Source organism: Piliocolobus tephrosceles, chromosome 2 (assembly GCF_002776525.5).
Source record: "Piliocolobus tephrosceles isolate RC106 chromosome 2, ASM277652v3, whole genome shotgun sequence".
NCBI lineage: Eukaryota > Metazoa > Chordata > Mammalia > Primates > Cercopithecidae > Piliocolobus > Piliocolobus tephrosceles.
This window is the reverse complement of record NC_045435.1, coordinates 152,710,332-152,737,924: the sequence shown is the minus strand read 5'-3', so window position 1 is coordinate 152,737,924 and position 27,593 is coordinate 152,710,332. Positions and strand designations below refer to the sequence as shown.

Genomic DNA, 27,593 nt, shown 5'->3' with positions numbered 1-27,593 from the left:
ATCTGTGAGAATAAATGATTCTTCTCAGTCACTGACTTTTCACCTGGTTTGTTATGCAGCATCATTGTGACCATAGTTAACCAAAACAAAATTGTGCCTGAGCCATCCCATGCTTCCTACTCTTTCCTGTCTGCTAGTGCTAGTGCCCCAGTACTGAGGAATCCAGAATACCCACCTTCTCTGCTCTTTCCTCAGACTTTCCTCTTACACTGAGATCTCCCAGTGACTCACATATCCTCAGACCAAACCTTACCTCCTACAGCCTCCTCGTTGGCTGTAATCCTGTGCTGCTGCTGTCCAGTGCCTTGGATCACCACGTTCATATCTTCTACTATGTGTCTGACTTCATCTTCTCTCTGCATATCATAGACAAGGTCTGGAGACCCCATCCCTTCCAGTTCTCTCCTGTCAAAGTCCTGCACACCCACAGACATAACTTTCACGCCTTTCTCTCTTAGTCTCTGTGCAGCATCCAGGACTTCATCCTTAGATTTGCCTGAGTTAATGACCACTGCATACTGAGGAATGCCCTGGAGAAACCGGCTTCCTGCTTCCTCCTGGAAGAATGTCTGAAGAAGGTATTGCAGTGCCTTGCCTGTCCTCCTGGAGCCACCCTGGGGCACAAAACGCTCATGAATGTGAGCTATCATCTCATTCTGGTTCTTGTAGGTATTGAGCAAAAACTCAGTGTGACCTTGATCACCATACTGAGCCAGCCCAATTTGGTACTTGTCCCTGCCAACCTCCAGCATGCCAACCACTCTGGAGAGGAAATTCTGCATCCTCTGGAAACTGGCCTGTGATGTGTCCTGTGATGTGTCAGCAAGAAAGACCACATCTGCATAGGCTTTGATGAATTCTGGAAGTAAAGGGAAAGGGACACCAGGGGGCCAGAAAAAGACAAAAGGAGAAAGTGAATCAAATCAAACTTTCACGAAAATTGAATACAAGGATGGTTTTGTGTGCCCAATGTGAGAGGTAGAGGTACTACAACTCTCTGTATATTGTACTTCCTTTCCTCTATGTGGGACTCTATCACAAGGCTTTTACTCTCGTATAGCCTGCTGCCTTATTGTCTGTTTTATTACACTAACTTACCTTTTAATTACTCTTGTTCAAACAACAGAGGAGGCAAGGGAAGTTAACTGAGGGCACACTTTATGCTAGAGCTTTTTATACACTTTATCTGATTCAATCCTCATAAACCACTCTTCTAGACTAGTATTATTTTCTTCGTGCAGATAAGAAAATTGAAGTGAAAAAGTGAAGCCACTTGTCCTTGCTCACATAACTAGAAAGTGGAAAAGACAGGATTAAAAAACAGGTCTTCCGGCTTTCAAAACCCATGCTGTTTCCTTTGAACAACATGGCAAGATGTTCCTTTCTACCCACAAGAACTCCATCCAGCCTTCAGTGCCTTCTCCTAGGAAGTCTCCCCAGGTTCTCCAATGATGCCGGGCACTCCTTGCCCTCCCATACACCCAGCGTATTCTAGGTTATATTGTAGTGAGCTGACATGGTTGGAATCTTGAGTTCTAACACAGCTTCTTACCTTTTATCTTACCCTCCACTGCTGAGCACAGAGTCTGAAGAATGCTTCCTGAAAAATCCTGCAGGATATTGAAGTTTTCGGTGTTGAAGAGAAACTTCTCAAATGGTTCGCTGGCTATTTTTTGCAACTCTTGGACATCCTGGACATTGACCCCTACCACATACACAACAACTCCATCTTCTTTCAACCGGTCAGCCATCTCCTGTACCTCATCGTTTGACTCTCCGTCTGTCACCAGGATAACTATCTGAGGAACTCTGTCCTTGGCCCGACTGCCAGACTCCTCAGTCAAATAGTTGGTCCTGATAAACTCCAGGGCGCTCCCTGTGTTTGTGCCTCCTGTGCTGTATGGCAGATTCTGGATCTGCTCCAAGACCATGCTCTTCAGAGGGTGCTGGTTCAGCTGGAAGGCTGGGTAGATGTTGTCATTATACTGGGCAAGTCCCACTCGGACATGGTCACTGCTGATGTCAAGCCCCAAGACGACGGAGTAAAGGAAGTTCTTGATTTTCTGGAAGTTTTGGGGTCCGATGCTAGTTGAACTGTCTACTAGAAACACAATGTCTGCCAGGGCTGCTTCTCTGCAAGCTATAAGAGAGATGGCAGAAGGGAGTGGATTACTGGATCTTCACTCAAAATGCTTTGAACCATTGAACCAATGGTTCAAACTGCTTGGAACCAATGCAGAAAAGAATAATGACAGACAGCCTATACTCAGTGGTCCTCAGACACTACCCTCACCCCAAATGACCGTGTGCTCAGAGCAATAATATTAACATCCCCCCATACCTTTCCTTCTCTCTGCTCCATCACCTTCTGAGATTTCAGACCTGCTCTACTGATACTTCCAACCTTGAAATCCACTTAGACAATCTCTTAAATTTTATTAAGAAGAAAAGCACTCTGTAAATTAAGCAACATGCTAAGAAAGGGAATGTATTCTTTCCAGTCAGAAAAAGCCATCAGCCTCCTGTCTTTTGACAAAGAAACCTCATATCTAGGAGTGTGCTGGCACCAGCAGGTCAGAAAGCTAGAATATATCCCATGTTCCTTGACACATCTTATTGCAGCTCTATCATTTAATAGCTCTGTGACCTATTTATCACTCACCGCTTTGGGACTTAATTTTCTTCTCTGCAGCACTGAAATCTTTACACCAACCCTCATACTCTCTCAAGGTTGTTTTGAGGATAAAATAAGATAATCTACTATAGCAGACAGTGTCATGCACTGCTCAGTCCTTTTGGATTTCTTTTTTACCATTCTATGCACTGCTCTTGGAAAACTACCCTCCAGCTAATGAAGCTACTTTTCTCACAATATTTAAAAGCCCAGATCCTTGCTTGACCCAGATTCAGGGTCAAGACAACTTTGAGGCATAATGTACACCAAGTTCCCCTGCAGGATCAGGCTAAAACCCTTTACAGAATTTTTGCCTGAAATCATACCCTTCCTTACTTTTCTCTACTGCTCTGTCTTGAATACCCCACATCCTTACTGACCATTGCCCCAGGAGCTCTTCCTTAGCAAATCATGTGTGTGCAAATTCTTGTTTCAAGCTCTGCTCCCCAGGAATACGACCAAACATCCCTGCTCTAGTGGAATGGGTCTGCCCTAAAAGATCTGGGATCAAGTCCCTCGTTCTGCAATCCACTTGAAGTACCTTTGGCCTCAGTTTTTCTCATTTGAAAAATGCAAACAATAATACTAACTACGCTATGTATCTAACAAAGTTGAGACGATCAGTCAGATGAGCAATGTAAATAAGCTTTGAAAACTATACAGCGCCAGACAAATAGTAGCTATTATTACTATGAATATAAAACCTCTTTGTAAACCTCGAAGTGCCATACAAAAGGAAGATATATACCACACACCTGCTGCATCAATGGGTCAAAAGTTTTAGCGCTTCTTCCAATTAACATACCCTATATAGAAATACCAAAATAATGAATAAATCATGAAGAGTCTGTCCTCTTGTGGGTTTTGATGGAACCCACAAGCATTCTTCTCTTTCTCTACTCAAAGTTGTAAGCTTTATTATGGAGTTTAGTAATTAATTTATAAAGAATTTTCACCATTTTATGCCCTATTACAAATAGAAGCACAAGGTTGATGACAGGTATATCATCATCACAGGTTATGACAAGTAATAACAGGAAATGCTTACGAGTCCCTCTGGTTGGCCAGGTATAGTGCCAAGCACTTTACTTGCACAATTTTGTTTAATGCTTTTAACAACTCTCTGAGGCAGGTACTATTATCCTAGGGAGAAAATTTAGATTCAGAGAGGTAAAGTAACTTGTCTAAGGTGACCCTTTCTCTACTTTGTAAGATTTGAATACAGATCTTTATTTTCCCTAAATTAATCATCCTAACCAGTATATTAAACCAACAGGCTTGCAGTTAAATTAGCAAACATCCTAGGGGAACTACTGCCACTCTCCCTTCTCGTCCTTCATCCAGGCAACATGGGTAAGTTAACCTAGGAATAATAATGTCATTCTAGAAACAAATAAATCTTCATTCAGTATATAGAAGCAGCATAAGGCCCACAGGATTTATAAAAAGAGTTGATGAGGCTTTGGTCAGTGATTGAAGAGGAGCATAGGGTTGACTTCATGAAATTTTAATTTTAAAATTAAGACATGCACACATATGAAAAATAAAAAGGACGGGTAGAGGGATGAATAAGAGATCAAGCTTTGAGTTTCATGACTTCCAGATCAGAAATTAAAAAGAAAAAGCCTTTGTACCTGGAGAGACGTGGTCAACACGTGGAGCTGCCTTTGCCAACATACCACAGAGCTCCTGTCGCAGCTTCTGGGCAAGATTGCTCAGACCAGAGAAGTAAAGAACAAAGGAGGTAAAATTCTCCTGAGGACTACTGGCAATTTCCCTGAGCTCTGCCCAAACTGCATCTCTGACGCCAATAGCATAAAGCAGGATGCCTGCCTGCCTCAATGCCTCCGCAGGTCCATGGACATGGTCCTCAACTGGCCCACTGCTGATCACCACGGCGATCTGAGGTACCCCTTGGCTTGCCCGGCTCCCTGATGCTTCCTGGAAGTGGTGGTCTAGAATGAACTTCAGGGCCAGGCCCATCTTCTTGCCCCCAGGCTTAAATTTAAACTGCCAAATGTGTCTCAACACATCAGCTTTGCGGTGGTAGGTGGAAAGCAAGAACTCTGAATGGGGCACATCGCTACACTGGGCCAGACCCACACGGATGGTCTTGCTGCTGACATTGAAGCTGTTTACCAGAATGTATAAGAAGTTCCGCACACTGCGTGCATGTTGGGGTTTTATGTTGGCGTCCACCAGAAACACAACATCTCCCAGAGAGGCCTCCCTGCAGACTGGGAAAGAGAATCACTTTCAGATAAAACATCACAAATGACAGTTACTGGATGGAATCCCATCGCTCCAGACTCTGTGCCTTTACTCCCCACAGATCTGCCTGCACAGCATGCAGCCTAGACACACCATCATCTTGCCTTGTCTTCCTATGGCTACCATCTTCCCCTGCTCACCTGCCACTCTCTGTTCCTTTCTGATAGACATTTGGTCCTTCAGTTAGATCACCCATACTGCTTTCCATTCATCCCTTGACCTAAACAAAAGAACCCAATTTTCTACCAGTAGTGGGTGCTATTGGTACCCGCCTAGATCACCTTTACTCATTGGCACACCTATCCCCTGTGACTTTCTCCAGAGTCCTAACCTTGGCTGAAGGGAGTGACCTCAATTGGAGACACCTGAGAAGTTACACCACTACCACCACCCTGGGTGGCCAATGTCTAATCGACATGGAGATACAAATGCCTGGCCCACTTGCCTTCAGTGAAACAACCCTGCAGTGTTATTTAGACTCCATCACCACCTCTCATGACTCAGGCCAAGGCTTGACTTCACCTATCATCTTCATCCCCTACTCTAACCCACTTCTCGTACTCCTTTACAGACTTTTTTTCCCTAAAGAGTACTTTCTCAAAATAATGCGTTCAAATCCCTGTTCCAAACTCTGCTTCCAGGGAACCTGACCTAAGACATCAACTTTCCAGCTTTGATTTCTGTACTCCCTGGCCACCCACCAGCCCCTTTTAGTTTGATCCTTGGCATTCCTGTAGGTATGGTTCACATTTGTCCTTTGGTTCCCTGAACTCAAGCTGCACTATGCAGCTACTTCTCCCCAACCCCAGCTACAAGCCTGGAAACCACCATCTCAACAGTGGCCAGGTCCACTGGTACCCCACCTGGGCCCATCCTGGCCTCCAGCATGGAAGAGATCAGACACCAAGTGGCTGCAGGACTGGAGCAAATCTCTAATCCTCTGTGTCTCAAATTGTGTCTCTCTAGACTTAGGAGTTGACCAGATGCCCTGCTGTCTTCCAACTCAAACTTTGCTTTTCTATGATAAGAAGTACAGTGTGGATTAAGAACAGTGCATGTGTAGATAAAAAGAAGAGGTGATTATGATCGATCTATTTGTCAACAATCACTATGATTTCTCCCCACTCCTATATCTCCCGCTTTGATTATCTATGATGGTGGGAGGAGAACATAAATTAGTAATGAGAATAAAAACAAAAGCAGAAACCAGCTAAAAATGGCTTTAGTTCAAAGTAGCTGAAAAGCCAAAAAAAATGATTTTCCCACATTGGTTAAAAATGTCTTGCACTTGGTTTTGTGCCAGGAGGGCTAAAATACTGAGCTAGGCTGGCCCTGCACTATCCCTGCAGCCTCAGCTCTCTGCCCTCCCTACCCGGCCTCACCCTGCACTGTCCCTGCATCCTCATCTCTCTGCCCTCCCTACCTGGCCTGGCCCTGCACTGTCTTTGCAGCCTCATCTCTCTGCCCTCCCCACCTTGCTATTAGTTCCAGGCTCCCTAGTCCAGTGTCTCCAATTTTCCATGTTCCCACTTGCCACTGGACTTTAATATGCTCCCTTTCCTCCAACTTTCTCTCTCTCTCTCTCTTATTTATTTCTTTATTTATTTTTGGTAAATTCTCATAGGATCATATTCTTTTATCTTTGTTTGTAATGTAATGTTCATGATTGTGCTTATTTAATTAATGGCAATTTCCCCAACTAGACTGTGAGCTCCATGAGAACAGATAACCTGTATTTTGCTTGTTTGTTCACCACATGAGCATCTAGCATAGATACCCAAAAATATTGAGGAAGGAAAGAATAGAGGAAAAGAGAGAAAGGAAAGATACAGCACTTATAAGGGTGGAAATCCTGAACATTAATGAAAACAAATAATGGAATTAAAATTTTAGTGCTAGAAATAATTGTGTGAGACTGTAGTTGCTAGACACGTGGCAGCCGAGCACTTGAAATGTAGCTAGTGTAATGGAAACTGAACTTCATATTTTACTATGAATTTTGATTTATTTTAATGTAGAGAGTCACATGCAGCTAGTGGCCACTGTATTGGACCACACAAGCATAAAATAAGGAATCCAATTCAGCTATCTCACAGAGAAGGAAAATAAGACCTGGAAAGGCAAAGTAACTCATGTATATCCATTCAAACAGCCAGAATTAAGACCCAGGTCTCCTCATATCTAGTCCACACCCTGAACTGCCATGAAGATTAAATTAGAAATCCATACTACAGAAAGGCAAAGACCAAGTGAGGGTCTAGGCAGAGAGGGTCTGGGGAGGTTGGTATAATCCAGGGACACTTAATCCACTTGTTACTTCTGGAGTCCTGGGCCCCACCTCTCAGAAGTTTGCATAATGTTGGCCATAAAGCCAAGTGGAACCTGATCATGAGAAAAGCAGACAATAAATGAACTTCAGGTCCTTTAAGCTTTATTTCCCTTCAACTCTCCAAAGTGCAGTCTTACTGGGAGGAGAGAATTCAATGACCGTTCCAGGGATGGTTGACTGGCTTGTCCCCTTAACATCTCTTTCAGGGGTGATCAAATGCAAACCATGAAGTGTTCCCCTGAGCTTTCAAATCAGAGGAAACCACACAGCTGTAGAATATTTTCCAGGCAAGTAAGTTTCAGTTACATCATATGCAACTTGAGAGATGTAATATACTTTCATAGATTGTCACTTTCTTAACCCCTCCACTAGTTCTTTGTAGTTTTAGAAGGTGTTTGAAACATGAAAAGACTGTCACAGCTTCTGTTCACAAGTGAAGGGAGCCAGAGCCAAAAGGAAAACTGAGAGAGCTTCATGTTTTTTTCCCCCCAACAAATAACAGCCTGTGTAATTATATTTGAATATTTAAACCTCAATATTGTCTCACTGGGACTTTAGGCTACTCAAACAATCTTCTCCTGATGAGACTTTCATCTTGAAAAGTCCCAACAATCTATTAAAATAACTGCAAAAAATTGCAGATGTGTCACTAGCACTCAGTAAAGCTATCCATCTTGTGATGATAATTACTCCTCAGAACATCTCTGCCAAAGAGAAAAGACAGAATGAAGAACAGGCTCCTGTTTACAAAAGCGTTTGAGAACCTGGTAATACATTTCAGAGTATAGAACTTTTTAATATCTATTTTTTTGTCATTTGGGGTTAAGTACTGAAAAAACAAGTGCCCACCATTCACTATAAGCTTTCAGATTCTGACTACATTCTCCTTCAAGGAATCAGAATCAGTTTCCTCTTATTAATTACAAAGCTTCTGTAATATTTCCTTTTAAGATGGTCATACCACTAGATGGTTTTCAGCTTAAAGAAACCCAGGTATTACCAATACTCTGTGACTTGATGAAGCCAAAACCAGTTTCAAGGAGGATGATCCCCCAAAATATCTTCCAAGTCTCCATTCTAGATGTGGACCTAGGGAAAAGAAGAAACCTTGTAATTAAAAAATGTGCCTTCACGCGCTTAAAATGTGTCCATCACATTGACTAAAAATTATACCTCACGAAGTTGATTTTTTTTAAAGCATAAGGATGTCTTTCCCCACATCAACATAAGCTTTATAAAAATAAAGACGGAAATGTTCCCACATTGTTTCGATTGTGCAAGGAAAATGGTCTTGCTGACCCAACTCAGGAAGAATTTTGTAAACACCCAGAGTATACACCTCAGCCTTCACTGTTTAAAGTTGTCCAGATGTGGCTATAAAAGGAGAAAGCATACAGGACATAGCATAGAACTTCCATTTCACACACTGCATTGAATTGGTGGGTCATAAACATTTCTGAATGATTTTGTTTGTATATTTATGCAAGAGTGGAATGACCTGGTAAACAGTTGTGGCATGCTAAAATATTCAAGTATCTCAGGAGCACATCTGCCTGCTCAAATAAGCCTGGTCTGAAAATAACTAATACATTCTTAAAAAAAAAAAAAAAAAAAAAAAAGCAGAACATCAGACCTCCCTCCCCAAAGCTTAAATCCATTTCCAAAGGAGTCCATGGAAATTGTCTACTCTCAATTCCATTTCTATTTTTTTTACTCTAAGAAAGTCCATTTGTTTGAAAATAAGAATGTAATAATCTCATTGAATGAGCGGTTCCAAGTGGAACAGGAAATACCTCATCTTTATAATCTTGGTCAGCCAACCTCACAGCTGTCTTCTGCAGAATGCATGTGGTTAAAAAGCAAGCAAGGACGCTTGGAGATAGACTGCCTGGGTTTGACTCTTTGATCCATTACTTAATAGTGGATCTCAGCCAAATTGCTTCACTTTTCTGTGCCTTTGTTTCCCCATTTGTAAAATAGGGGCAATAATAGCACCTACCTTATAGTGTTATCAGGATTGAGTTCATTATTGTAAAACACTTTACCCATTCCTGGCACACAGAAAGCACTCTTTAGGTGTTTGTTAAATAAAGTAAACCTTCTTGGAGCCCCAATATTTTGTAAAAGTTCAAAAGAATTCCTCCATGTCTTTGCTATTGTGAATAGTTAAAGCACATTCTTAAACAAACCAAAGAGTTTAAGCAAGAATCTCTAGCATGTCTAAATCACTTTCTAGTCTTGGGTTCTTTAAATAGAATATTGTGTAGAAGTGATCATCACAACACCCAGGAATAGCAGACACCCAAAAACTGCGTTTCTCTTTCCTGAAAGTGTTAAGTGCAACCACCCCAACTCCCTAAAAACACATCTCTACTGTTCATGCTCAACTTACTCCTTAAGAGGGATTCAAAAATCTGAGATAAACACATTTATTTTATTCACTTTCTTATTTACACCAAGAGAAAATACTGGGAGAAGTCTTGACTTTAAAGGAAGACCACAGGCCTTGATTCTGGTTTGGGCTTGGCTATTTTCTCTGCAGACCTGAGCAAGCTGTTTCACCTTTCAGGCTTTATGTGATGAATCTAGAGGGCTTAGCACTGATTTGAGCCAACTACTATATTGACCACTATATTACAAACATATCCCTAGGAATTGGTCCAGTGTTTTTCCAGGAAATAGATGTGCTATAATTAGATTTCTCTGTTCCTCGGTTTCTACATAACCTCCCACTAGTGCCTCCTCCTGGAGGTGTATAAGTAATTAAAGGAAAGATACTTTAAGACTTCAGATATCCGATCCTTCAATAAACTTTTACCCAAGGGTAAAAAAAAAAATGCATGAATCTTAAAGAATAGATTGCCCTAGTGAATTAAGAACTGTATGAGGGTAAAGAGCTTGAGAGTCTGAAGGTGTGAAAAATGATCCAAAATAAATTAATGGATCATCGTCATGATCACCATCATCATTGCAACAACACATTACACTTCCAATTTTGAAACACTTGGATTAATAAAGTTACTGGAAAAATAAAACCTTTAAGTAAAGGTTTTATTATATAAAACGTAAATATAGATATTATGTCTACATTTTCATTTTCCATTATGTCCCAATTATTACTATTCATGCAATTAGTCATAAAAAATAAGTATTTTTAGCTAATTGCAAATAAAGCTCTAGAGCTGTTTATGAAACTAGTGGGAAACTCAAAATGATAAACATTTATAAATAGTTGTAAACATTTTACAGCTGTGCATGTCTGTGTTATATCAATGAAGAGTTAAGTGTCTGTGTATTAAGGATTTAATATCTACATGATACGTACTATTTCATTAAGATGTTTTATATCTTAAGCTGTGGAAGAGATTTTGCATTTGAACACATGGGACTCCTTATGGAGGCAAGAAATAAAGTCATTAAATTAAATGGAATTAGATAGGGATAGCATAGAATACTGATTCTTTCTGGAAATAACTTTAATAGTTTTGCAATAGAAAGGATTTCTCTCAAAAATATACTGCTCAAGTAGTTAACTAAAACAGTCTATTTTTTAAGCTTCATTTATTCAGTTTAAAAATTACTTCACAACTGCCATGGTAACAATTGACTCGGGAAGAATCATCAGAGATTGCTAAAACCATCGGGTAAAAGTTTATTACATAACAGAATATGAACATATTTTCAAAGTATCTTCTGAAAAACTACCTAGAAATTACAAAGGGCAAAAAGTGCCATTACAATGGAGAAACCTGATGGACATGACTTAACCAAGTGATCAGTTACATCAATAATAGCAGGATAAACCAACATCATCTACCTCCTGATGTTATGCATGAGAAAACTTAACACCAGTTACATAGTATTTCTCCTTAAAATCCATGACCTAAATCTGATAATGAGAAAATAATCACATAAACCAAAACTTGAAGACAGTCTAAAAAATAACTGGTCTGTGCGTCTCAAAAATATTAATGTCATGAAAGACAAAGCAAAGGAATTGATTCAGATTACAGGAGTCCAAAGAGACATGACATATAAAGGCAATTCATAATCCTGATTTGGGGGGGAAAATGCTATAAAGGCCATTGAATGAGACAGTAGACAAAATATTAATATGGGCAGAATATTATATAATAATATTGTATCAAGGTCACTGTGAAACCCGGTTTCTACAAAAAAATACAAAAAATATTAGCTGGGCATGATGGTATATGCCTGTAGTCCCAGCTAGTCGGGAGGCTGAGGTGAGAGAACAGCTTGAGCCCAGGAGGCTGAGGCTGCAGTAGTCGTGCCACTGCACTCCAGCCTGAGCAACAGAGTGAGGTCCTGTCTCAAAAATATATATATATATACTGTATCAATGTTAAATGTAATAACTTTGATTATTGTGTTGTAGTCATGTAAAAGAATGTCCTTCCTATTTAAAAATACACAGTAATGCGTTGTGGAGCGAAGGGCCGTACTATCAGCAACTTACTCTCAAATGCTCAGCAAAATTATAATGATTCATAGAGAGAGGAATAAAGCATTGCAATACATTTGCAACTTTTTACTGAGTGTTTATTGTTTGCCAGACAAAACTTCAGGCACTAGAAACAACAGACTAAAAGAAACCATTATTTTCCTCAGAGAACTACTGGAAAGAGAGATGGATAAATTGTAATACTGTGGGATAAGCAAAATAATATAGAAAGCTATACAAAGTGCTGAGGAACATGGTGGGTGAGCACCTGTGTTCACCTGGGTGAAGAGTTTACAGAGCAGATGATGCCAGAGTGAAGACTTGAAGGATGAGTAGAAATTTCCAAGTGAGAATGTGAAGAAAGGGAGTTCCAGGAAGAAGAACAGCGGGTACATGCAAGGACACTGGAGAGGTACTAGACACTCCAAATACAGCCCGCCCACAGATTCAGGAGCTCAGGTTTAGGAGTGCTGGGGATGTGGTTAGGCCTTCATTAGAGCTCATGACCTATGCTGTCCAAGCTCTTAAGGCTTGATAAGTCTCATGGAGATCTTTGGTTTTCTGAAATGACTGAACGTAAAAGGTGGGACAGAAGAGGGGACCTGAGCAGAATTCCTCAGTCTTCAAAAATAAACCTTCTTAACTTCATTTAATTAAATTAGCAATGCTTTATATACCAGTCTCCTTCAAGGTTTTTGTTCTTCCTCTGTGGAATGCTCAACTATAAAATATGAAGATTCCATCTCTAACATCCTATGCCAGTGACTCTTAAACTTCAGGATTGCATCAGAGTAACCCAGGGGACCTGTTAAAACCCAGTTTGTTGGACCCTACTGTTAGGACGAACGGAGGCAAGATGGTGCACTTCCGGGTTCTTCTTCACCACCAACTCTTCCCGCATGCGCAAAAAGGCAGCCGGCGACCCGGGAAGGTGCAGACCAACTGGGCATGCACCAGGTGACGTCAATCCGAAGAGACCAAGATTTACCTGGTCGCACCTGCGGAACGCCCCTGACACGCCCATGCCCCACCTATTGCCCTCCCACTCCTAGAAAAGCCACTCTCCGCCATTGAGCCACGCGGACTTCCCAGCTTCCCAGTCCTGTCGGGATGTCGGAACTCCGTCGGAGAGCTTGGGGGAGGGGAACTCTGCCGGCCTTCTTTGCCGGAGGCCGACAGACTTCTTCTCCACACCTTAGGTTACTAAAATAAACTAGCAGTTTCGCGCCTGACCTTTGCCTACTTGCTGGCTCTGGTGGTCTTAGAAAAACAAGACAGATGGTGCCGAACCCGGTAGGAGACCCCTCCTCAGGGCCACCAGGGTCCGGGGAGCCTCCTCCTCCTTGTTCCAGGCCGCGGACGGACCAGGACCTGAGACCCGCTTCGCTCACTCTCACGGCCTCTCTGGGGTAAGTGCCCTTGTCTCCTCTTTACCTCCCTCGGCCAGAAATCCTGCGCAGGTCCGAGGTCCATTTGGAGCCACCAAGTGGCCCGGAGACCCGTTCAGGACCGAGACGTCCGCCTGAAGGTAATCTCCACCTTGGCTTCAAGAGCCTCCAGTCTGTCTCTGCTGGTTCCAAAGGACGCTTTGAAGCCAGGCAGAGATCCACTTCCATTTCCATTGTGTCCATTGTGTGTCGGTAAAGAGGAAACAAATGGGAAACCCCCAGTCCAAATTTCCAAAGAGCACTCCCTTAGGGTGCCTCCTAGCCAATTTAAAAACCTTACAGCTTGAACAAGACCTTAGGAGGAAGCGGTTAATTTTCCTTTCCACTGTGCGTGATGGACCTCAGCAGTTTCTGCCAGCAGCTAGGCAAGTGGTCTGAAATTTACATACAAGGCTTTTGGGCCTTAGGCTCTCGTCCCTATACTCCTTCTCTCCCCGCTCTCCCCACACCCTCCCTTCCTGCCCAGACTCCTCCTCCTCCCCCCATCCAGACTCCTCCTTCTTCCTCCTTATCTACTAGTCCAAAGAGCGCCCCCTTAGGGTGCCTCCTAGCCAATTTAAAAACCTTACAGCTTAAACAAGACCTTTGGAGGAAGCGGTTAATTTTCCTTTCCACTGTGGCGTGATTGACCTCAGCAATTTCTGCCAGCAGCTAGGCAAGTGGTCCGAAATTTACATACAAGGCTTTTGGGCCTTAGGCTCTCCTCCCAATACTCCTTCTCTCCCCACCCCCTCCCTTCCTGCCCAGACTCCTCCTTCCTCCTCCTTATCTACTAGTAATCCACTGGGTCCCGTGCCTCCTTCGGGGCCCCCAACTGGCTGTCTTGAGTCCCCTATCTCTGCCCCACACCCTCCTACAGTGTTAGTGCCTTTGCGAGAGGTGGCTGGGGCGGAGGGGGTAGTCAGAGTACATGTCCCTTTTTCATTGGCCGATCTTTCCACCATTTTGGCCTCTTATTTCATTTCTCAATCAGCTCCTGACATTCGTAAAAAACTTCAAAAGGTAGAGGATGGTCCTCAGACACCAATACAAGACCTAGTTAAATTAGCCTTTAAGGTCTATAGCTCCAGAGAGGAGACGGCAGGCTTGCCTTGAACAGAAGTTACAGCTCCTAGCAGCGGCTTTACAGCCCAGTCGTAACCCCAGACCAGAGAGCACACACCCCGCAGACTCCAAAGCTACAAAAGGAGCCTGCCTGCTATAAGTGCGGCAAGGCAGGACACTATGCCAACAGGTGTCCGCAGGGTCCCCGAGTCCCAACGCAGCCTTGCTATAAGTGCAAGGCATCAGGACATTGGGCCAGTGAATGTCCTAACCCTCATCCACCAGCAACCCTGTGCCCTGCTTGCCAGCAGAAAGGACACTGGAAGTCGGATTGCCCCACCCTGAGAACAGGTGCCGCGCCTCCACGTGACCCCCTTTCCCAGGATCCTGGGAGCTCCTTCCAGCTCCTACATCTGGACAATGACAACTGAAGGTGCTGAGACTCGGGGACCCCCATCACCCTCGCCGAGCCGTGGGTAACTCTCCTGGTAGCGGGTAAGACAATTTTTTAATCAACAGCGAGGCTACCTATTCTGTTTTGCCGCCCTTCTCTGGACCTAGCCTTCCATCCAATATCTCTGTAGTAGGAGTAAGTGGAAAGCCATCCACTCCACGAAAAACTCCAATCCTTAATTGCTGCCTGGCCAACAAGTACTTTGCGCACTCATTCCTCATTCCCAACCAAAAAGGGCCCCTACCGAAAGCAATCAGTGGAAATCAGTTTGGCTTTCCCCCACTCGCCTCAAACTTACTAAATTTTCTTAACTATCTCATACTCCCCAACCTTGCCAGGACTATCCTTCTGGGTTTTGCCCATATTCCAACAAATGCTTCCATTCCTCATTCCTATACTAATACTGTGCCTTATTTTATTTTTCATCCGTGTGTCCAAATACCAACCATGGGCCCCGACCTTAACAATGCCCCTTAACAGCAGGAAGTAGCCAGACAGACCACGGCGCCCTTTATCACTATTATCAATAAAAGGTTGGACTGTTTGGATGAACGGAGGCAAGATGGTGCACTTCCGGGTTCTTCTTCACCACCAACTCTTCCCGCATGCGCAAAAAGGCAGCCGGCGACCTGGGAAGGTGCAGACCAACTGGGCATGCACCAGGTGACGTCAATCCGAAGAGACCAAGATTTACCTGGTCGCACCTGCGGAACGCCCCTGACACGCCCATGCCCCACCTATTGCCCTCCCACTCCTAGAAAAGCCGCTCTCCGCCATTGAGCCACGTGGACTTCCCAGCTTCCCAGTCCTGTCAGGATGTCGGAACTCCGTCCGAGAGCTTGGGGGAGGGGAACTCTGCCGGCCTTCTTTGCCGGAGGCCGACAGACTTCTTCTCCACACCTTAGGTTACTAAAATAAACTAGCAGTTTTGCGCCTGACCTTTGCCTACTTGCTGGTTCTTTTGTGCTCGCTCTGGTGGTCTTAGAAAAACAAGACACTTACCTCCAGAGTTTCTGATTTAGTAAGTGTAGTGTCAACACTTAGAATCTGCCTGCTGAGCTGGTCCGAGGAACCATATTTCAAAAACCGTTCTTTAGACATGGTGGCTCATGACTATCAATCCTAGCACTTTGGGAGACCAAGGCAGGAGGAGTGCCTGAGCCCAGGAGCTGGAAACCAGCCTGAGTAAAATAAGAAGACCCTGTCTCTACAAAAAATAATAATAATAAATAAAAAATAGCCTGGTGTGGTAGTGTGTGCCTGTTGTCCCAGCTTCTCAGGAGGCAAAGGTGGGAAAATTGATTGAGTTCAGAAGTTGAGGCTGCAATTAGCCGTGATCATGCCACTGCACTCCAGCCTGGATGACAGAGAGGGAAGGGAAGGGGAAGGGGGGAAGAGAGAGAGAGAGAGAGGGAAGGAAGGAAGGAAGGAAGGAAGGAAGGTAGGAAAGAGAAAAAAAGAAAAGAAAAGGATATTTGACAATCAAATGTAAACAGAATGGTAGTCAAATTATATGAATCTTGGTAAACTAAACAGAGGAAATCCACTTTTAACTTAGAATTGCCCCCATAGCTTCTGTGACTACTCTGAGAAGGAGAGTCAGTGTTTTATCCGAGTTTTATATCTCTACTATGCCTGTTTAGTCATTAAATCTTTAATGTTTTCTTCTTCCTTTGGCCTTACCGTTGTGAACTAATCTCCAATTTAAAGTCTCCCAAGGTTTTGTATCAATGAAATAACTCATAAAACATGCATGAGTCCCCATAACATAAGTCGAGTTCCCCTCTCTATACAGATGGTAAATGCTGGATGCATTTCCAAATATTTCATGTCTTCCTGATCAATAAGTGTTCAAAGAGTTGCAAACCTCCTTTATCATAGTTTTCATTTTAGGTATTACTCTTTCTTTTCTATCTAACAAATACTGTTTTTTGTTGGGGGAGGTGTGGTTTCTCTGTATCTTTATCCTTATCTCAATTTCTCTCTGTCTCTTTGCTATTAATGACGTCTCTTTCAGACTCTCTATCTCATCTGTTTATACTTCTATATGGATTTGTCTCTTTCAGCATAGGAATGAAAGATAAGAAATGCATTTGCAAAAATAAATAGACATAAACTAAAAAACACCCACCCATAAAACTATTTCTGGGAAAAGGAAATTCCTCTTACCTGTCAAAATCTTTCAGGCTGGTCCTTTCAATTTCTCTTTCTTGACTTCATTCCTTAAGAAGCTATTTTCCCTAGAGCACAGGAAGGCTGAAGGGCACAATGACACTTCAGCTTTTCCAGTGTTTAATACTCTCCTGGGACCATGGAAGGAGAGCAAGGGGAGGAGCAAGGGCTGTGTTTATGGCAACTGACACATTGCTTGCTCTCATACATGCTTTATTGCCATTAAATAAAAATGGTCATTCACTCTGTAAACACTGGTCTTGTAAATGAATGCAAAAACATAAGAGACAGCATTGTCCAAAAGAGTAATAATAAAGTAATATAAATGAAACTAACTTTATTCTATTTTAATTAAAATTCCCAAGAATTCATCATATTTATTCGTATTTCAATGTTTTAGTTTTCATCTAAAGTCTCTAGACTATAAGTTCCCTGAAAGCAGGAACTGGGTGTCATTCATCTTTGTGTCATTCATATTCCCTAGGTATCCCAGAGTAAACAGTCTTGCATATATTGAGTCTCAACACACCATATATAATGGATGAATGGATTGATGGATGAATAGATTGATGGATGAATGGATTGATGGATGGAAGAACGAATGAAGAAATAACTTAATGAATTAAACAATGACAAACGTTCCCTGCATTCATAAGCTTTACCTAGGCAGGGAAGCTCAAATATCTGCATAAATATTGGGTACTCTAACCTAGCTCAAGTCAGTCAGATTAGAGTTGAGGGTATATATTTATATGCATGAGTTAGGGTAAGAGTTAAGCTGCTATAACAAGAAACCTAACAATAATATGGCTTAAAGGACAAAGAAGACTGTTTCTTTCTCACATGATTTAGTCAAAAGTAGGTATTCCAGGTCAGCAGAAGGCTTTCTCTCCATATTCATCCAGAGACCCAGGCTAATGCAGACATGCCATATTCAACACATGGCATCTGAGATTCCTGCAAGTATCACCAGAGTAGCCAGTGGGAAGGGTGAAACGGCTAAGCCCAGAGACTTCCTCCTAAATAAGGAAGGCAGAAGTGGCTCACATCACTCCCACTACCATTCCATTAGTCAGAGCTTGGTCACACAGCCATGCCCAGCTGCAAGGAGGGCTTGAGATTTGGTTTCCAGCTGGGCAGCCCATGCTCAGTTCAACTCTATTACCACAGAAGAAGGGGGAGAGAGGATGGATTAGGAGTGAGGGGGTCAGCTACCATCACCATCACATTTTGTATACATGTTTATCACCACTATCTCAAAATCTGAGGACAGATACTTGGAATGCAGTGGTGTTTAGTTTCTGGCATAAGCATTCGAGGAAATGGGGTCAAATGAAGTTTCCTAAAATAAACTGTCACTGAAAGATTGTCATTAACAGAGTTTAAATTTATGCTTCTCTGGGTTTTTCCAGGATTGTTAAATTTATACAGAAAACCTAGAGAGTCTCCTACTCAGAGAATAACTTTCCAAACGATAGACTAGTTCTTTCTTCATCAATGTACCCTTAATTTACCCATAATGTAAAGATAACAGGGGCAAAATTTTGTTCTGCTTGGAAATAGGGTTGCTTAGCACATAGCCAAGAAGCAGTGTGTTCTCCAAATGTTCTGATTTCCTCAAAGAAATGCTATCATACATAAAATTATTCAGCAAAAACAGTGAAGCTCAGGTATTTAATGCCACGCACTCATTCTTCTGCCCCTTTCTTCTCAGGAAGCAGTGTTCTCTTCTCTGACTCTTTCACCCAATAACATTCCCTTCCTCAAGTCTCCCTTTTATTCTTCCAGGGCCATCTGGAGTATCTTGGATACCAAGATGACCTTGGGTTCAAGGTCCTGAACTCTGTCTAAGACTGATCCCATTTAATTGGCAAGGTCCTTATTTCTTCTATTACGTCGGGACTTTCACCACTTTTGTCTACTCTGTCTCCTCTCTTTGTCCCTCAAGACATCTTTCTACTCTTCCTGGTGTGCTATTCTCTCACAGGAGAGAAGCTAGCTGGTCCAGTTTAGGTCTCCCCCAAAGCCGATCCTGAGACAAGAACTTGGGTGTAGGTGATTTATTTGGAAAGTGATCCAAGGAAGCAAGAGAGGAATAGGTAAAGTAAGACCTGAAGAAAGAAAAGCCAAAAAAGTGTGCTTTCGTGAGTGCATTACCTCTGTAAACAACTGGGATTCAATACCATTGGGAACCTCGGAGAAACTCTGTAGAAAGACCCTCAGAACCGTCCCCATGAGAGACAGTTGACATCCCTCAGTGGTTGAGGGTTGCCTTTGGGGCCAGGGAAGAAGGTAAACCCCAGCACATTCCAGCTGCCCAGGAAGGAGGCTAAGCAGGCTCCCTTCTCCATGGGAAAACCCTCAGGCTGAGACGCTGAAGCCTGGACACTCGCCGTGGGAGGCAGAGCGCATGCTCAGGAGCTGCCCTCAGGAGGTGAACTCAGAGACACACTGTAGGGACCTGGACCAACAGAACCAGCCGCACTTGCCAACTTTCTCAAAATGATGTCTCCACACCCCAAGACCTCACTCACCCCCTGACTATTTTCACCAGGAGTGGGACCAGATTCCTCAGATTGGAGTCCACAACTCCATCCTCTTTGTTCTTGCAAACATTTAAATCAAAACCCACGACTGCCCTCATTAGGGTTTACTGTGTTTGTTTCCCCCTTTGAGGTTTCCCTTACTAGACTATGAGCTGCCCAAAGGTAGAAATGATATCTTCTTTATAATCATGGGCACATAGTAGGATCTCAACAAGTATTCGCAGGGTGAATCCATGAGCAAATAACTTCAATCATATGTTTAAACTCAAAAATGACCTTCTTGCCTGGGCATGGTGGCTCATGCCTATAATCTCAGCACTTTGGGAGGCCAAGGCGGGTGGATTACTTGAGGCCAGGAGTTCAAGGCCAGCTTGGCCAACATGGTGAATCCCCATCTCTACTAAAAATACAAAAATTAGCTGGGTGTGGTGGCACGCATCTGTAATCCCAGCTTCTCGGGAGGCTGAGAAAGGAGAATCACTTGAACCTGGCAGGTGTAGGTTGCAGTGAGCCATGATTTTACCACTGCACTCCAGCCTGGGCTACAGAGCAGGACTCTATCTCAAAAAAAAAATAAAATAAAACTTTCTCCAGCTTTCCCTTGTAACTGACATTGACATTGACATCACATTTCCACCTTAAATTACTTCTTGATGTTAGACTACAAAAGCTCACTGTTAATTTCAAGAGAGACCCTGATCAAGAGCATATCTGACAGTTGCAGAGGGAAAAGAATTTCCTTTGTGAAGCTGTGGGAAAAAAAAAAAACTGCTTTTGTTAATTAACAAAAAGACATGAGAAAATTTGTTTTCTAAAATCATAGACCGTCAGAAACTTTACTGTTTGAAATCACATTTAATGAGAATGAAACACCTCACTCTTGCCTGAAGGAGCTAAATCATTTTAACACAGAAAAACAGCCTGAATTTCCAGATGCAGAGCTACAGATAGAGGTTTTGCACACAACACTCCACATTTATCTTAACTTTGTAGTCTGTGATGAAACAGGACAGTTTCATCTCAGCCCAGGCTAGATGTCAAGCCTTTTATATGCTGCTCTGCTTTGCTTTGAGCTGGCACACACTGCTTTGCTTAAATTTACCTAAACCCCACCCCTACCACAAATACAATAACAAGCCTGTGTCTTCCTTTGTCAAGTGAGATGCCTGCTGATTTCTCTGACGTGTGGTCTCCCTTGATCGCAAGTTAACCTAACATTGTTGAATGGCAAATATGTCCTTGGTAGTCTTCGTCAGATGAACTTCGTCACATCTAGTCAATTTGTTCATAACACAGATAAATCTATTGAAGTTGCTAGTCATTGCCATGAAAAGCACTTAGAGATAGACCCTGAGAAAGCTGGGCAGGTAAACTTCAAGCAGGAGCTAAGCCAGAATTTTTTAAGACCAAGAGGCTTTAAGAGTATGGTAGACTTTTGAAAAGGGCAAATGTATGTGGTGGACCTGAACCTAGAGTATAGGAAAGACAGCAACAGTGAAACAGTCATTTATTCTTTTCATGCTTTAAATGGTAACTACTCAGCTTATGGGAAAATTCCATCCTCAGTTCCAGTGGGAGTTGCCAACCTCAGATATCAGTCGACATACCACAGTTGACCCAGGAATAAAGAATCACAGTTGACCCAATACTGGCCAATCAGAGCTCTTCCTTAGGTTTTTTTCCTAGCATCTCTAGTTATGAAGCTTTACAGATGTGTGCAGAAGTTTGCTGTTCAGCTTTGTGGGGCAGCCAGCCTGACCCCAAAACACTGAGGAAGGCAGAGATGAAATCCTGAGAACATTCAAGTAACTGTATCCTGCCCTTTCCACATGTTGGTAGATTTTTAAATTTTGTTTTGTGTTGTTTTGTTTTTGGTTTTGTTGGAGTGTTGTCATTGTTGTTTATGAGAATCAAGACATTATCTTACTTGCTTAAACTAGCTCCGTTTGAATTTTGGTCACTTGTAATCCAGGATCATCACTATGCATAGACACAATTTAAAACTTTCTCCAGGGTTCCATATTGAATGGAACTCCTACTTGAGTTTTATTCCATCTCTGCAGATGCAAACCTGCACTTCTTTTTGTCAGACAATGAGCACCATATAATTCAGCCACATTTTCTATTTTCTTTTGCTACCAGGAATCCTAGAGCCAACTACAACACCCAGTTGCTTCAAATGTCTGTATATTCACAGAACTTATTCCTGGAAGGGATCTTACAAATTATCTAGTCAAATCCCTTATTTTTAAGAGAAAACTGATGTCCAAAATGGTGATATGATTTGCCCAAGGGAAACATAAGCAATTAACAGTCATTTTCTTGGGTAACTGACCAAGAAAATCACTACTCACTTTGCTCTTTTTATATTCTCTCAGCTCTTTTATCTGAAAACTGCCTCAAATAAAACTGTTTCCATTTTCATCTTCAATGATGGGAGGGCAGAGGGTAGAGAATGAAGGACTGACCTCAGGAAAGAGGGGCAGAGATAATGAGATTTACCCAAGAAACTAACACTATCCAGACCCTACCAAAGCCTGGAAGTTTATACAAGAAATAAAGTTCACAGTCACTTCCAAAAGGTAAGAGATTATTGAGGACCCAGGGAGTTTTAAGGCTGGAAAGATAAGACTTGGTGCTAAACTCAAGAATTCCTAAGACTTGGTTACTGTTCTAGTGCTCTAAAACAAAGTTCTACATTTCGTTTGTGCCTAATAGAATGAATCCAGCAATGCTAGTCACAAATTTGTAACATCATGTATTCAATAAGAACTGTGTAAAAACCAGGCTATGGCAGAATTTAAGATGTAAACCACCTCTCACAAATACTCCATGGGTGAGAAATGGCAAAAGAAGAAATGATGCAAAAAACGTAGTCTGTGATTCAGAGCACCTCTTTGAGAGATAAGATACTAGCAGCCATAAAGAAGAAGGATAATTGTGAACTCCATGAGCCAATATCAGACCCCACCCAGGACGTGCTTATTAGTGAATAAAATTCTGTTGGTAATACCAGCCTGGTCACCCTCTCAAATTCCTCTTGATCTGGAAGCTGAAAGAGATACATAGGACCATACAGTCTTATTCCCCAACCTCACCCCCTGAAATCACAGAGACATAAAGTCCTTCCTCATTTTAGATCAGAGGGGAAGGCATCAAGGACATTTAAACCATTCTTCTCCATCCCTACACCCCAAAACTGGATCCCTGGAAAAATGAAGAGCCCCAGTTATCACCAACAAATACTGGCTAAGTATTCACAGTGTAAGAGGCACTTCACTCGCCTCTGGGAATTCACGATCCAAAAGCTATGTTCACTGGAGAGACAAGGTTTCCACACCCATGACAAAGAGCAGAACAAGAAAGGACTGAGAAACAAAACATAAGTGACAATAGTAAAAGATAGCTAACTTTATCTAGTCAAAGCCTGGGCTTTTAAATGGTCATTCATATGATATCATTATTTTCAAAACCATACCCAGAACGTTCAGTAATTCTGTTACACAACTTCATCAGAAAACAGGTCGAAACCCAGTGTGGGAAAAGATAATTTCCTGTGTGTCTTCAAACCCATTGTGGGGAAAAGATAATTTGCTGTATGTCATTATCTGCTAAATTTAGTAGTTAATGTTTACTTAGGTAGAATTTGTGCAAGGATGAATACTCCTCTCTCCAAAAAAATGCTCAATTTTTATGCAATGATTAGTTAATTACAAAAAATCAAGAGGTCGTTGTCAGGAGATTAATGATCTCAAGGTCAGCCATAAAGTCAACCTCCAATGACAAACATAGTTTACAACTTAAAATAATAAACGCTTCTCTCTATAATAAATATTCTAACAATGTAATTCCTTATAACAAACTATCTCAAGGTTATTATTAGTCAATAATCTTTCAGAGGTTTATATTAAGTAAACTTTTGACTACCACAAGAAGTTGCCTTTTAATAAAACTGACTTAACCCAAAAATCAACTTTATTAGACAAGATCCAGGTTAAAAATAATTTTAACCCCATTTTTTCCCACTAGTGTGTAAATACTTTCCAATCTTCCTAATCTATGTAAAGCAGTGTATTGCCTTCTCAAAAGCACTGGCATTGACAAAGTGCCACCTTTTCAAATTTACTGCTATGGAAATCAACTTTCATTTTAATCAAGGTTAATTCAAAGAATGTATGACTCATTATTTAATTCCTACACAAGAGACACAGAGCATCAGTGAAATTTTCCCATTTCATTGATACGATGTGGTGGGTAAATTCTTTAAAACACTTCTCCAGAAACAATATGGTATGTGGGCTTTAGCTTTCATCTGTGTCCTAGGAGAAATGGATTGCCTTAATCTGAAAAGTCAAGCAGCATTTAATCAAAAGGTCACACAGTAGATATGGCTACAACCAGTGCTACAGCTATCTTTATCTCCAACATTTTTTTAATTAGCCTAATGGCCATTGGAAATTGATTTTCTTTAGTGAAATCTATGACTTTCTAGATATGTGGATTTGCTAGATATATTAGAGAAACTCTCTATCATTGCACAAACAGGATATAAGTACTTGGCCAGCCCAGTGTACTTTAGAAATATTGCCTAAGACTTGATTCTCCAAGGTTCTGTGTCCATCCCCTGATTTGGAAGGATTTTTGGTCCCTTTGCTCTACCCGAATGGTGATCCAAATCTTATCCCTAGAACATTGTCTCATTGCCTTCTATCAAGTCTTTATTTCATGCAGGCAGGGAACTATCGGATCTCCTATAAGACAAAGAACTAACACTTTCTTGATCTTGCTGAACAAGTGATCTGTAAACTAACTCTAATTCTAATCCTACTCTGCCTGTTTGCGACTGCTTAAATGTAAGTATCTGGTTAAATTCAGTCTGAGACTTGCTTTGTTGTAACACGATATCAAAATTGTGAGCTAACAGATCTGAAGCTCCCTCTTCTAACTATTGGACACTACAGATACTAACCAAAAACTAAAATAAAATAAAAATAAAGAGCCTAATAATTATGAACAACCACATCAAGTCAAGCTGCAATACTGAATTATATATCTTTGTTTTATTGAGTGTTTCTCCCTGCTTATAAAATCCTGTTATAGTAGGAATTTAAACAGCTTATAATAAGACAGCACAATAATAGCCCAAATAAATAATAAACCCAAAACAAAAAGAGAGACCAAGCAAGAAGAAAGGAGGAAAAAATAAAAAACTGTTGGCTTAGGAAAGAAATAGCAATTAAGCATAGAACTTAGTTTTGAAAGACAATAAAGAGTCTAATAATTGTGAACAACTACATCAACTTAGGTCAGATTGCAATATCGAGTCATGTGTCTTTATTTTCTTGATTGTTTTTCCCCGCTTAGTTATAAGAGGTATTTAAATTGCTTATAGTAAGAAGGTACAATAATACCTCAAATAATGAACTCAAAACAAAAAGGGAGAGACCAAATAACAAAAAAGCAAGAAAGGGGGAAAATAACAACCAAGACAGAAACACAAGTTATGTAGTTGGTCCAGAATGGTGCCTAAAACAACCCTGGTCCACCCAGATACGGCCATTTCCAGACAGAATGAGACTGAACAGTCTGAACTGCTCACGTCAGCCTTTCTAGAGTAACACTTCTCAGTCTGTTGCTAGTCAGTTTGACTCTTGTCCCCCTGACTGGTTTCCTGTTTATTGCCTCAGTGATAAGGTTGCATGTGTGTCCCCTCCAAATCTCATATTGAAATGTGATCCCCAATGTTGCAAGTGGGACCTAGTGAGAGGTGTTTGGGTCATGGGGGAGATTCTTCATGAGTGGTTTGGTGCCCTCCTCAGAGTAATGGGTGAGTTTTCACTCTGAGTTCATACAAGAGCTGGTTGTTTAAGAGTGTGCATAGGGGCCAGGCACAGTGATTCGTGCCTGTAATCCTAGCACTTGGGGAGGCCAAGGCAGGTGGATCACTTGAGCCCAAGAGTCTGAGACCAGCCTGGCCAACATGGCAAAACCCTGTCTATACAAAAAATACGAAAATTAGCCAGGCATGGTGGCTGATGCCTGTAGTCCCAGCTACTTGGGAGGCTGAGGCAGGAGGATTACTGGATCCTGGAAGGCAGAGGTTGCAGTGAGCCAAGATCGGGCCACTATACTCCAGCCTGGATGACAGTCTCAAATCAAAAAAAAAAAAAGGGAAGAAGAAGAAGCAGAAAAAGAAGAAGAGTGTGGCAACTCTCCCTAGCTCTCTCTTGCTTCCTCTCTCGCCACTCACTATGCAGGCTCTCCCTTTGCCCTCCACAGTGAGTGTAGACTTTCTGAAACCCTTACCAGAAGCTGGGCAGATGTTGGTGCTGTGCATGTACAGCTGCAGAACTGTGAGCCAAAGTAAACCTCCTTTCTTTATAAATTATCCAGCTTCAGGTAGTTCTTTATAGCAATGGGAAAAATTCACTAAGCTTACTCCTCAGACCTAAAAACACTTGGTATGCTTTCTGAAAGCATAATGTCCAGGTTATTCACACAAATAGATAAGCACATGGGAAAGTTTTACTCCACTCATTAATGAAGGAACTAGCAGAAAGACAAAGCCAGTTCCATGAGGATGAAAGAAACCTGGTTTATATGGTCAGTGGAAAAAGCATGCTGAAATAAGAGTTACAAGTCAGATATAACACTAATTAATTTCCTACAAGGCAACAAAATGAGAATCTTTGGGATTATCTTCTCTACTGGACAAAAAAAAGTCCCTTTTCAATTTAATGCAACTTAATCTTTAACTTTTCAGAGCTGTAAAACAAATGGGCGCTAATTAATTCTGAGTACTCAGTCAAAGAAAATTACATTCCGTAAGAGTCAGAATACCCTGAGGCAGACTTAGTAGAGAGTGCTCTAGCATGGTATTAAAATGTCAGGTAATGATCTTTTTGCTTCATTCCCAACTTTTAGATAATTTTCCTAAACCGTTTCTATTTTTTAACTTCAGTCACATGACCCGCTTTCCCTCTGACACCACCACCATGGGTAAAACACCAGAAACATCCTCCCACAAACACGCATTGCAACTGGGACATATCCATGAGGTTTTCTCTGGCCATCCTGAAGAACTCTCTCTTTGATGGCCTAGTTTTCTTTGATGAATAGTAGGATACCAGTTCATGGATGAAGCAGAAATGTTTGGATTCTGTAGACCAAAGGATAGCAAACCTTAGTATGCATAAAATCCCCTGGGGAATTCTGATTCCTTAAACTTGGAGTGGGATTCTGTCTGCAGAGTGCCTTCAAAACTCAGCTGTCCAGCTGGTGCCAACCTGTGAACTTTCCACCTTGTGCCAGAATCTGCTATTCCCCAAACCACTTCCCAGTTTTCTTTCAGTAATCTTTCTGAAGGAGCCAGGACAATGGGGCCTGCTGTTTTTATTTTCAGCCTTTAAAATATATTTTCCGGCCAGGCACGGTGGCTCACGCCTGTAATCCCAGCACTTTGGGAGGCCGAGGCGGGCAGATCACGAGATCAGGAGATTGAGACCATCCTGGCTAACACAGTGAAACCCTGTCTCTACTAAAAATGCAAAAAATTAGCTGGGCATGGTGGCGGGTGCCTGTAGTCCCAGCTACTCGGGAGGCTGAGACAGGAGAATGGCGTGAACCCGGGAAGCGGAGCTTGCAGTGAGCTGAGATCGCACCACTGCACTCCAGCCTGGGCGACAGAGCGTGACTCCATCTCAAAAAAAAAATATATATATATATATATATATATGTATATATGTATGTGTCTATATATATATACACACACACATACATTTATTTATTTATTTATTTATTTTTATTTGTTTTCCATCTGTTGCAATGAATTTGTTTCCCTTTTACTTTTTGCTTCATTTTGTTTAAATTTTCGGATATTTACCTCCCCTTTTATATTATTTTTAAATTTTTTATTACCTGTTTTAGGGTGTTCCTCCAGAAGTAAAGAGCAAAATTTTACTGTTGTGATGTACTGATTGTAACTAATTGTAATTTTTCATTTCATGCATTTAATAATTGTCTCTTCATTTTAAGACTTTTAATAAAAATGTCATTTTTAAAGAAAAAAAAAATCACCCCCAAGTGATTCTAAGTCTTGTCTTTTTTACTTTCTAGTCCATAAATTCCCCAACTTCTGCTTCCCTTCACTATTGATTCATTTCACATGTTGGTTCATGAGAATTGGCAATAGGA

General features: G+C 41.7%; 1 protein-coding gene across 1 annotated transcript in view; it reads right to left on the bottom strand.

Annotated features, from left to right (window-relative positions):
* LOC111539442 (collagen alpha-4(VI) chain-like) overlaps window positions 1–8,354 on the bottom strand; it is a 101,035-nt gene extending 92,681 nt beyond the window's left edge. Inside the window, 4 exon segments of the mRNA XM_023207245.2 lie at window positions 254–859; window positions 1,553–2,140; window positions 4,309–4,911; window positions 8,275–8,354. Coding sequence (XP_023063013.1) covers window positions 254–859; window positions 1,553–2,140; window positions 4,309–4,911; window positions 8,275–8,350 — 1,873 coding nt within the window. The 5' untranslated portion in view covers window positions 8,351–8,354.
* Window positions 8,355–27,593: the final 19,239 nt, after the last annotated feature.